Source organism: Hemiscyllium ocellatum, chromosome 7 (assembly GCF_020745735.1).
Source record: "Hemiscyllium ocellatum isolate sHemOce1 chromosome 7, sHemOce1.pat.X.cur, whole genome shotgun sequence".
NCBI lineage: Eukaryota > Metazoa > Chordata > Chondrichthyes > Orectolobiformes > Hemiscylliidae > Hemiscyllium > Hemiscyllium ocellatum.
In genome coordinates, this window is record NC_083407.1 from 51,422,356 (window position 1) to 51,435,864 (window position 13,509).

At 37.9% G+C, this 13,509-nt stretch overlaps 1 protein-coding gene across 1 annotated transcript in view; it reads left to right on the forward strand.

Moving 5' to 3' along the window:
- The first annotated feature begins 506 nt into the window (after positions 1–506).
- Positions 507–13,509, forward strand: part of LOC132817349 (potassium voltage-gated channel subfamily H member 7-like) — a 457,758-nt gene continuing 444,755 nt past the window's right edge. Inside the window, exons 1-2 of the mRNA XM_060827757.1 lie at positions 507–582; positions 9,344–9,574. Coding sequence (XP_060683740.1) covers positions 507–582; positions 9,344–9,574 — 307 coding nt within the window. The remainder of the gene's footprint in view (positions 583–9,343; positions 9,575–13,509) is intronic.

Consider the following 13,509-nt stretch of genomic DNA (forward strand, 5'->3'; position numbering starts at 1 on the left):
AGTGGGCATGTTCCGCCCTTCTTGCTGTCTACAGTACTTTCCTTTTAATCCCGTGTGCCGTTTCGTGAATTTGTTTCTAACATAAAGTGGAATGGGCAGCGATCAGTTGAGTACAGACACGCTCGGGTAATCAGAGCTGCGTGTGGAGCCGAGGGGAGCGTCACCCGGGCTCTCAGAGCTGCTGTTATCTTCCGTTCAATAGCACCCTAGCGCTTTGAGGAAAGCACATCCTTCGGAAATTTGCGATGCTTTTGTTCCGAGAAGGTGGACCGGGGCATTGTTCATTGTCATTCTCCGCGCGGGTGCTCGGGTCTGCTGGGGGACCCTGAGTTCTGGATGTTCCCGGAAGGTCTGCTGTTGCCAAGCGGAGAGTGACTGTGTTGTCGATGATGCTTTTCTGACAAAGGGACGATCCGAGAGAGGCAGGGTGGCTGTTAAGAGGAGCACATACCGAACGGATCGCAACGGCTCTTTCAATCGGGCAAAGCAACCACATCACATCAAACATGCCTGTGCGAAGAGGGCATGTTGCGCCGCAAAATACCTTTCTGGGGACCATTATACGGAAATTCGAGGGCCAAAGTAAGTAGAAAAATACACTTGCTGTCAAATTTCAAGGTCTAGTCAGTCTGGATGTGTGGCGGTGGGCTGCCCTTTCACAATTGATCTTCCAGTGGTTGTGGAGATCTAATTAAGAATGTAAAGGCGGGGTTGCAATTGCAATGCAGATTTTTTATCTTAGTTTGTCAAAGGTGCTTGGTTTTGCTCTTCCCAAAATCCAGATGATAATCGAGAATTTCACTATTGTTTCTTTTTGGAAAACCGCAAGGAGGGTTACTCGGATTCTATACGGTTTTTCCAATTTAAGGTCGCTCTCAGCAGACAACCAAATCAATGTGCAGGAATAAACTATCATTTGAAAGGGAAAGCGACAAACTGAACGTTGAAAGCAGTACTTCCCAGTCATGTGTGAAGTATATATCATGTGCCTCTATATTAAGCAATTGCTGAAATGATGTTGTAGCGTGGTACTATTGTACTTATAAAAAAACAAAGTTGTATCAATTATCTTTGTAAGGTGAACTGAGTAACACAGTGGGGTGGCTTCCGGGAATTGATACCAAGATTCGGAGTGGCCCAGGGAAATAACATGAGCTTTCTGTTTATGGCTGTTAAAGGTTTTACAAAGTGTTAGTCCACGTCTCTGCGGACATGAATCAAGAGCATAAACCTGCCAGTTTAATGTGCGTGCGTACATGAGATAAGTTGACATGGTGAACCAGCGAGCTCGGCTAAATACAAGTGATTTTAATGTGAACGTTCATTAAGTTTAATTTGAACATTAAAAAAAAGCTTCATTCCTTGAATGTGGCGGCTATTTACTGAATGTATACAAAAGCAGCAACATCTAAATGCTGTGACGTCAAATGATGCAAATTACAACAAAGTTGACTCAGATTTCTTGCTGTCAAATGGAAACTAGGGTTGGCACAAAACTCAGTTTATATAGAACACCCCTCTTCTGTTATAGAATAATTTGTTTCATTGTTGGAGGGACTGGATAAGTAAGGAATGTTAATACTCAATGCAGAACACCACTTTTATTATGTCAGCATTAACTGGCTCTCATAAATTACAGCATAGTCATATGTCAAGCAATATTACTTAACCTGAATCTCAGAACCACTCATTTGTAATGCAGCTATGATTGTTTCACTTTTTTTCTTCCAATTTTCAATTTTGCCAATCCTGAGAGTTTCTGAGTGAGTCCAGTACTTATTTCTGCTCAGTTGTCAATGGCTTAGTGATTGTGTGCATACTAGAAAAGAATACTCACTAGCCTGAAGGAGACTGTACAGTCATTGCAGACAGGGAACATTTCAATCCCAAATAAGAGTTAAGCCCCAGAAATCCGACAACAATATGCCAGCCAGTTTCATCTCACTCTCTCTTGTTTTGAACAAGTGTGCAGGTGTGTATTTCTTTAATATAATGTGAGGTTTCACTTTAAGCTTCTGTGCTCCATAACAGCCTATATCTCAACTGACATGGCGTGCTGTGCTATGTCCCCATGCAACAACAGGTGCAAAGAAGTTTGGATCTCCCAGGAGTTGATTGCTTTGGAAGAGATGCTTGTGTTGGACTGGACCTGTTACAATACATTGTATTTAGAGACTGATTGGAAATTTCACTTTTCATGCAGTTACCATATTTGTTTTTTTCAACAAACCTTCACTTCTCATTAGTTGATCAACTGTGTCCGGGATGTTATTAATAAAGGGCTCTGTGTAAAAAGCTTCAGGCCTTGTTAGCACTGCAGGTTCACTGACTTTTCAATTGAATTTCTTAGAAGAGTGCAAAATTGCAAAACCCAGAAATAATTAGACATGTAATATACAAATATGGACTTATCTTTTCAAATTAAAATTGGACAAGTTTCATTCACACTTTATTTGTACTGTAACTGTATTATCTAGCACAATCCTGGAAAATTATGTTGCACTGATATCTACTGTAGATCTCAATGGCTCTATGACACTGTTCCTAACAGCAACATGGATCTACCAAAACCACATGGGCTGCACCAATTCACAAAGGCAGCCCTCAAAACCTTTGCAAGACTAATTTGTGATGGGAAATAAATTCTACCACTGCCAATGATACTCACATCCCCACAAAATAAATAAAATACCTATCAATTTGGATAATGTACAGTGAACAAATGCATCTGCAATGTGCATCTGCAATATTTAAATTTAAGAACAGATAGCAGATGATCAGAAAAACAAAATCCAAAACAAGATTTGGGTATATCCTATTCGTGTGACAAACGTGAAATCTGTCAAAGCTTCAATAGTCATATAGCTCAAAACTTACACTCTGCTGTGCCTACAGTTTCAATGTCAAGGGTGGTGGTTTATCAGAAAACTGGAAACCACTTCACTCTCACTCACTTTTACTGCAGACCATACTGAACACAATTTTGTTGAAGACATTCACATAGTGTTGTGTGGATGTGCCAGACGTGTGCAGACTAGGAAGATCACAAAGCCTAAACTGTGCCTTAGACTAATTTGATATTTGCTTGCTGCACCACTGTCATTAATATCCTCTCTATACACATAAGGAATATAGGAACAGGAATAGGCCATTCTGCCCAGCGAGTCTGTTCTACCATCCAAGACGGTTGGTCTGTGGTCTAATTGCATATAGCTGCTTTTGGCCCATTTCACTTAATACCTTTGCTTAATAGAAAAGTATCCATCACAGTTTTTAAATTTATAACTGATCTAGCTGAATAAGGCACTGTTCTATTTTTAAAAACACGTCATTATCTAACTTATTGGGTTTTTTCTTATTATTAATTTCTACTGTCTCTTTCAGAGTTTTTAGAAGTACAGGCTGTTTGGATGAGTTCAGAAAAGTTAGAAAATTCTGCAGGGAATTGTATTGGATGTTGGAAAGGAATTTGATCCTGCAGCTAGGTTGCTAAGTAAATGATTTGCTTGCTGTTATGAAGCTAGAGTTTCAATGGGCCTTGAGTTGCAACATCAGATGGAGATGGAGAAGAGGCATTGACTAAGATGAGCTGCTCAAAGAGGAGGTGGAAAAGGGACTTTGCTGCCTAAAGACTGCAGGTATCACACCTCCCCACTGTTACTAAATGTGAAGTCATGTGCTTCAAATCTGTGCTTCACGAAAAACTGTTCTACCCCTTGAGCCTCAGTGCAGGATGAGTATAACACAGCCAGCAGCTGGGAAGTTGTGGCTCTGGAATGTTTTTTTTCAAGTGGATCATTCCAAGCTGGAACACATAACTCAGCCAAAATCCTTCAATTTCAGCACTCATCACTGTATCAAAGACCTCACAGACATTCTTTGTGTCAGGAGAAGCGACTTAATTGTCTTTCCTCTAAACTTTAGACTCTAGTCTGGCTTTGCCAAGATTTCAGGCTTCCCATTATGGCAATGTGCAAATTATTGTACAGACATGACTTTGGCTGCATTAGAATTCAATTACAGAATGTGCTGAAACCATTAAGAGTACAATTATTGTATACTTGGCATATAAATATCCAAGGAGAAAGTGAGGGCTGCAGATGCTGGAGATCAGAGCTGAAAATGTGTTGCTGGAAAAGGGCAGCAGGTCAGGCAGCATCCAAGGAGCAAGAGAATCAATGTTTCGGACATGAGCCCTTCTTCAGGAATCCTGAAGAGGGCTCATGCCTGAAACATCGATTCTCCTGCTCCTTGGATGCTGCTTGACCTGCTGCGCTTTTCCAGCAACACATTTTCAGATATGAATATCCAAGCATATCATACTGGTGAACTCCTGCCATCTTGACCACTGGCATGATGCATTTATTTTGTGTAAGTCAGCTGTTCCAGCAATCTTTAAGCCACCACATAAAACTAGAAGGTGCCTGCTTGGTGATAAAGACAATCCTGAGGTGTCTGGGTTATTTTAGTAATCTACTTAAGTTCTGTGATAACATCCAAACCACTAATGAGCCCTGGTACCCACAGTCATAATTGGGATACTTAGCCTGTGAGTGTAAGCCTTGCAGCAATGCTAAGTCTGAAATAGCGAAGTAAAGCTATGAATTTCAGTCAAGCTGCTATAGACTGTTCCTGCTGCCTTTTTAATATTTGCCTCGGGCCACCTGGCTCTTGCAGGGGAAATAACATCTCTCCTGCTCTCTCCACCTGATGCACTAAGGCCTACAGTGTAGCATTTGAAAGCCATGGAACACCTTCTCTGTTGCTTCCTCCAGATTTATCACTGCTCCATGAAGATTTAGCCAAAGCTCCTACCAGTATACAGCTCACCCTTAAGAGATTAAGTTTAACCTTAAATTGTGCAGGCTAGCTTCAAACAGTAGAAGTCCCACGCAAATGTGGCCCCCTGTGATGATGCCCAACCAATGTGTTATGCATTCAGCATTATACAGAAGACTACAATAATTATAATTACCAGGCAATGGAAAGTGTGTGTGCCATTTGAGAGATTATGTGATCATGTATTTGATTGCCATGTCCAATTTCAGGGACTATCCAATTTAGCTCCCAAAGTTTTCAAACAAACCTACTTCAATACAGCAAGTTTTCACAATCAATGCAGTTCACTGATGTTGTTTAGAGAAATGAATCGATTATTCTTAAATAGTCTGGCCTACATGCAAATCAGGAGCCAAAGCAATGAGGCTCTTAATTGCCCTCTGTTACAGCCTAACAAGTAGTCTAGGTATTTCACTGCCACTTTCTCAAAGGTATTTTGAGACAGCTAACTATTGTTGGTCTTGCCAATGACACACATCCTATGAATTAATTAAAAAAGCAATCTAGATAAGATTAGATTACTTACAGTGTGGAAACAGGCCCTTCGGCCCAACAAGTCCACACCGACCCGCAACCCACCCATACCCCTACATTTACCCCTTACCAAACACTACGGGCAATTTAGCAAGGCCAACTCACCTGACACCGCACATCTTTGGACTGTGGGAGGAAACCGGAGCACCCGGAGGAAACCCACGCAGACACGGGGAGAACGTGCAAACTCCACACAGTCTGTCACCTGAGTCGGGAATTGAACCCGGGTCTCAGGCACTGTGAGGCAGCAGTGCTAACCACTGTGCCACCGTTGTATTATCTTTCCAATTTTCCATATAAGTAGCCTTCATGAGTAAATTACATTGATGGTGCTTTTAAAGTTGGTAATCATAAGCTTTTTATTAAACAATGACTAAAATTACATTTGATATTGGATGTTTGTGACAGTGAAGTTTCCTACTTGTATTCCACAAAATTTTAGCTAAACTTTCATACAGTGCCAGCTTATGAATCAAAACTGTGTACTCCGGTCTGTTTTATACTCAACATTAACTCTTGTTGAATATTCCTCAATATTTCCTAAATTTTGATTCATTGTGGCTGAAAACAATCAAGCAGAGTGTGCAAGGTCATAAGGCCAATGTTATGTAAAGTATAAACGTCCTACTGCAGACACATCATCACATTTCAGTAGTATAAAAATGGGAAATCATGGACTCAGTGACTAATGTTAAGGATCAAAGCTGTGGCAGTGGCTTCACTAGGCCAACTGGAACATAAACATATTTTCCAATCATACATAGTCTGCCAGGAACAGGACTGCATCCTCTCCAACCTTACTACCAATGGCAAGATATATTTACAACATTACACTAGTACACATCGTAGATATACATACTGCAAAGCCAAATCATGTTTCCTCAATGTTCAAAAGATGAAAACAATCAATTAATTCATTATTTTAATGTTACTGCTATTATAGAGCCAGATTCAGAATTCAAACCACATGCTGCATGATCCACTAAACAGTTTGGAGATGAATGGTCACTTAACCTATTTTTGGTGTTGAGTAAGATATAATTATTTTCCCTTTGTTATTCTTCACATAATACCATGGGAACCTTTTACCTCCACATCATCAAGCAGGTTTAGTTTTATTTTCTCCAAACGTTGATGCTTCCAACAGCATAGCACTATATTCTAGTGCTACCTTACATGTTGTTCTCAAGTCTAGAACTTTCTGACACAGAACCATGAAGGACCATGTTCACAGCCGTTTTGTTTCCCTCTAGTTAAACCATGAGGCCCCAAGGCAATCATTTTCTTCTCTAATAAAGAAGCATAGATAATGGTTACACTTCCGCTTCTCAGATTGAAGCTACAAGGGATCAGCTATATTGCTTTCCAGCTTTGATTGCCAGAGATTATATTCCCATCAAGACTGCTCAGGTAGATGGCTGTAGCTTCTAGTGAAAGCAGTGGAGATCAGGGTTACATTTTCCCTCCCAGATGCAAGAAAAATCATCCTCATACTCACTGCATGATATTATTTGTGACCTGTTACAGTAATGTATCATCCTTTATGGGACAATCGGTATTGTACTCATACCTCTGCTTGTGTCTGATTCTTGTTGGTATTGTAATAGCAGAGATGGCCATAAAGGAAGGGACAAAGCAGCTAATCATGATATCTCACAGTTAATATTCCAGTTCAGTTAGAACTCTGGCCCAACCCGATGAGGCACTAATGTAACAGCATTAAGCACCAGACAGTTACGAAAAGATAATGTTTTATCACTGACAGCCTGTTTTCTTTATAATGTGCCTCTAAAATATAAATTAAAAACTGGGCAACTTTTGGAAATACACTGAAACTGTCATGTACATAGAAATATAAGCAGGAATATGAGTTTTGTATGTTTCACACTAGGAAAGGTACAATTGAAATTGAAATGATTTTATGAAAATTATTTACCACTGAGTATGTATATAACCAATACAAATTCAAATTGTTTTGGATTTTTAATTTCATTTAGCATTTGTTCCAATTACATTGGTTTAACTCTGAAAGGCAATTTAAGATTTGTATTTGAGTCCAAGCAGTACTGATATAGAAGGATATGGTCCCTGTGAAATTCCCTTTCTTCACCGTGTAATTAATACATGCACAGAACATGGTAGTATTCCTTAATTTGTCATCTCACACCTTATTGAGCAGGAGAAAATAATTAGCAAAAATAGATATGCAAGATGTTGTTCAGAGAAATTTCTAGTTACAGTCTTCAATACAACAGTGATGTTTTAACACAGACCTACATTGTGGAATTTGAGCCTAGCGATTTTCAAATCATTTAATATTTTTACATTGCTGACATAAAATATTGCTGATAAAGACCCATTTTGTCAAAGCTTTACACCCTGCATTCATCATGGCAATTTACAGAAGTAATAACTGAAGAGACCCAGCAGTTTATACTGTATAAGAGGAGAATGCTTCTTGTTTGGCAGAGGTTTTGCCACAGAAAATGGTGATTGACAGTTAACTGCCATGTTTTGTTTAAATTTTAAACCAGAATGATTGACTCTGATTTGTCAAGGCATTGCTCTGTGAAAAGAACCATCAATCAATATTTTGTTGAGTTGATATGGGCACATATTCTTTCCGAATACAAAAGTGTGGGCCTTATGCATTTATATCTGTGGATGCTTATAAATGCAAGCGCTCCACATTGTGAACCCAACTGACAATCATAAATTGTTGTCAGTACTTTTTTTACTCAACAGGATTGGCCAGCAAATGCTACCCAAAGGCAGAATCAGAGTTATCATTGAACAATGTACTATGAGTTTTGCAAGAATACGCTGGTTGAATATGGTCAGTACTTTGCTTGTTGCAAACAGCTAAAGAGATATCCTGCATGAAACAACCTGCAAGTCTTTGGAGTGTATGGCCTACATTCTGAAATTCATGTACCGCCTCATTCATTAGTGTGATAGGCAGAGCATCGCTTTGCCTTAACGGCAGCATCCTGTTGGCGGCAAATATCACTTCTACTGCTTCTGCATTTATATAGCAGGGATCAGCTAGCTTCACTGTTTCTCAAAACTTTACAATAACTTCGGATAATCTGAGGTAGAATGAGCACTTTTTAGGATTAAAAATGACAGCCTTAGGTTTGTTAATGAGTTTGTACGATATAAGGTGAGAAATTATCTGTTAGAGTGGCCATTATACTGCAGAATACCTTTGATGCACCCCTTTTCAGCATGAAGCTTCCATGGTGAACAATTGGCTCAAGCCCTATTGATGAGGTTGCTGGTAAGACTAATCTTATAGCATGAAACTGTAGGTATTCCAACATGTTTAGTGAATATTGACACTAGCAGAGTAGTCTTGGCTGATTTGTGAATTAGGACATCAACTAAAGGGAGCTCAATGATTCCATTTCAAAGCTGAATTTGAGTGCAGAATGAAGTCCATTAAGACTTGTATAGAAATGCTTGCATGCAACTGCAATTCAAATATAGAAAAAATATTTTTTGTGTATTGGAAGTATGCATGTACTAGAAAGATAAACAGAATTCATTGAAAGCACACTTTTTGTGGAATCCAAACAAGGTATTTGTGAGATTTGGAATGAGTGAGATATCATGGCAACACCACATAGTTGGGCACATATAGTATCGTGAAAATTGAACTCGTCTGTGCAAATTGCTTAATTCATATGTTTAATTCAATGCTCAATTTCTGTATTATCAAAAGACTATTTGATCAAACACAAATATACTTGTTAAATAGACATACGTATACTGTATGTTTTATATTCTGATAATATTTTTGCAAATTTCAACAATTTTGAAATTCTCTTTGTTATCACGTAAAAATCGAATACATTGTCTGAACAAACAGTGGTTGTTAATTATCACAACCAGGTAGTCATTAACCATGAACTTGAAGAACAGATTGATGTTTTGCAATATCCACCATTATCTTTCAATTCCTTTACAGACAGAAAATTCATCATTGCCAATGCAAGAGTACAGAATTGTGCAATTATCTACTGCAATGATGGTTTTTGTGAGATGACTGGCTTCTCGAGGCCGGATGTTATGCAGAAGCCTTGTACCTGTGATTTCCTGCATGGTCCAGAAAGCAAGCGACATGCAATTGCCCAGATTGCCCAAGCCTTGCTTGGCTCAGAAGAGAGGAAAGTGGACGTCATATTCTATCGCAAGGATGGTAGGATAAAGAATTACATTTTTACTTAGAAGATCTTGAATTAATCCTATTTATAACTTGTACTTAATCAACACAAAAGGACAGATTGATATGAAATTACATTAAATGTTAAATTTAATTCATGTAAAATATAAAGTGGTTCACTACAATTCATTTGAAAATGGTCTGGATAATTTAGTTAACTTATAGACACAATAGTGAATAACATAGCTATACAACTGTAACTGAAGAAAGCAAAGGATAGTGTTCAGGGATAAATTCATGCGGGATAATTCCCCTAGTATTACCATATCAGTTTGAGTGATTTTGTAGCAATAATTTTATAGCTTGAGAGAATCAGCAATAAGCCTTCCATAAGTTTTGTGGCAGTTTAGCCCCTTTTCCAAATATTCAAAGTTCAATAAACATTTTTCAAATCTTTCAATCACATTCACTGTGGTTAATTAATGTAATGAATAATAAGGCACTTTCTCAATTAGTCAAAAGTCAGATTGTGTCACTGAGAATCGAAGAGCTGACACTTTGGGACAGTTTTCATGCTGTGGAGTGATTGAGATGTTGGCGGTAATTCCAACATAGCTGGTGGAATTAATGTTGTGCAATTAAATTCAGTCACAGCAACAAGAAGCTTCCTTAGTAATGTTCTGAATCAATCAGGCAACTTGAGCTGTAGTTAAATCAGGATAAAACAGACAAATTCAATTTCCCTGGAATAATAATATTTGATTTGCCTGTTCTCTTCATAGTTTTTGAACAAAGAATGGCTAAAATTTATAAGACAATGGTGGATCGATCATATCCTTAAACAAGTTACAATTATGCCATTTTGAGATGAGCATCATGTTGTTCACACACATCCACCAGAAAATCCCCCCTTATCGTTATTTGCAAAAAATGAGAATGACTTGAGTTCAAAATTGGTAAGAAGGTCAGAGGTGGAGAATGTTGATATTGGTTAGGTATGCTGATTAGTGGGTTGTGATAAGTCAGCTTCTCATTATTTACTTCTGACTCGGATGAAGAAAAAGAGAAAAGTATGTCCTCATTTGAGTTGATGCTAGATTCATTGAATTTTGAATAGTGTTCATGGATGCAAGAAGTTGGAAATCAACATAATTGGATTAAAGAAGTAGATAAAACTGTGGCAAATACAGTGCATTGTGGGCAAGAGTGGATCTGACAGAGACAGGTAAGAGTACATTACTCATGGTGAGAGATTAGGAGATGTGGTAATATGAGAGTCCAAGTACAGAAATCATTAAAGTATGTTGACAGGTATAAATTGCAATCCAAAATATAGTGGAAGGTTATATAAACCTGACTCCAATTCCCATGTGCATTAGATATTGAAAGATGTTCTAATCAAAACGTTTAGAATATTAAAAGCGTTTAATAGGATCGATAAGGAGAACCATTTTCTCTGTGAAAAAAAATCCAGTACAAGGTTGTACTGACCTGGGCATTGACATAATAATGAAGGCAAACTGGTGGCATTCTCCATTATCACGCTTTTTAAATGAATAGCTTCTGGAGTTTGCACATGTGTAGTTGCATGTGAAAATGTGTTGTCAGTGATTTTACACTTGTCCATGGAGTACATTGCTGAAATCCATGGAGACTTCAATCAACATAAAATAACTGATGAGACAAAAACTTGCCTTATTCCCCTAATGGCCTCATTGTAGAATCCAATGAAAAGGTAACATCCTGTTGAATATGGTGTAACACGGGTTTTCCTCAGTGTACAAGGTTTATAATTCCTGCTGAACAACTTCAATGGCTTAGAAAAGCTAACGTGCTAATTTGTTTCTCTACTTTATTGAATTAGTTTTACATTTTTAAGATCATATATATTTTTATAAATGTGTTTATGTAGTTTCAGTTTCTGTCTTAATCCAATGTGTTTGCCCCAAACATTTATTGATATTAAACATAAAAGGACATTCAGTGCATTTAATTTCCAGTATACTGTGCTTGAAAGTACTTCAATCTGCTTGATAATATTACTGATTTAAAAGACCCGAAGATTTCCCTGATCTGTAAAAAAGTGGGAAAATTCTATGCCACAGAGATTCCTAGATCTTTGTGGCAACTCCTTTGAAGTCAGTGGTGAGCGATGTTATTTCATACTGATTGAAATATCTGTAACAAAACCTTAAACTTAAAGTCAATCAAGAACAAAATCAGGAAACCTTTTTTTAAATATAATATTATATTGGAAATCAGGAGTTTTCTTTTAAAAAGTGATTAAAAGGACAAATCATACTTTCAAGACTGAGTTAGCCAAATCTTTCATTCGTAAGACTATAAGACCATTAGACATAGGAGTGGAAACAAGACCATTTGGCCCATCGAGTCCACTCGACCATTTAATCATGGCTGATGGACGTTTAGATTGCACTTACCCAGGCTCTCCGCGTAACCCTAAATTCCTTATGAGATCAAGAATTTATCAATCTCTGCCTTGAAGACACCCAATGTCCCGGCTTCTACTGCGCTCTATGGCAATGAATTCTACAGGCCCACCATTCTCTGCTGAAAAAGTGTTTCCCCGTTTCTGTTTTAAATTGACCCCCTCTAATTTTAAGGCTGTGCCAATGGGTCCTAATCTCCCTGCCTCATAGAAACATCTTGCCAGCGTCCACCCTTTCTAAGGCATGCATTATCTTGTAAGTGTTGAGGAATATAGAAGAAGGCAGGAAATAAAAGTTGAGTTGTCTTTGAATCATGATCTAATTAATTGGCAGTATAAGCCCCAAGTTATGAACATGTCCTCCCATGTCTCTCCCACAAATAACCAGATGAACAGCAATTGCTTATCTATTACTCCTGTTGATAATTGGCTGAGTATAGATAAAATATAGATTTAATCACTGTACCAAAATAGGTTTTAGTCGAAACAACAATTGAGCTTAGTTATGTCTAGTCAGAAGCTCAAAACTTTGCTTATCAGGTTTTCACTGGAAGTTGAAAATGTTTGAAAAGATTTCTTATTGATGTTCCCTGCAATGACTACTTTAAATATTGAATGAACCTCCTGAAACAAGGTTCATAGCTTATTATTGCTCTTGGTGATAATATGTACTTATGCATTATTTGACAATCTTGTTCAATGGAATAACAAAAAAAATATAGAAAATTGTGAAACTTACATGGGTTGAAATTGCTTTTGTCATCATGACAAAATGGATTCTTAGCAAATTGTAGGTCAATTGCTTACTTGTGCCCAATCGTTTTTCTACTGAAATTCATGGTGTAACAGTCCAAGCTTGTTTTTGAAGACCCCTTTTTCAATCTCTTTGTTACTTAGCTTGAAGTTTAAAATCACGTCAATATTTTACAAATCAATTGTAAATAAAAATTACTGTGGTGATAAATTGGCTGCCAATTCTCTAACAGTTCATTTTGTGCGGCTGGGGTAGACCAATTTCTCTGACAGTAGCTTTATTGACTATGATTGTTAATAGCTGAAAATGTGTTGCTGGTTAAAGCACAGCAGGTCAGGCAGCATCCAAGGAACAGGAAATTCGACGTTTCGGGCCAGAACCCATTCATATGATTGTTAATAGAAAATATTAATGCAGCAATTCTGTGTCACACAATTTTAAATTTCTAAACCATACTAAATGCTTTTTTGCATTTGATGTTCTCCTAACTTTGTCTATCATTTCCAGAATTGGCTCAGTTCAGTTTTCGCAGTGCTTGCAATCCTCCAATAGTTCACTCAGCTCGCCATTTTTTTAATATACTAAATGGCTCCTAGGTATTTAGCTGTGGCAGTGGGTAGCCTAAATGAATCAAACTCTGTTTTCACCCAATATCCATCCACATTTATCTTCCAATAGGGTGTTGACTAAAGTGATTGACTTGATTGATTTTGCTTCCTAGACTAAATGACATAAAAGTCAATTATTACATCCTAGCTGAGATCAGTC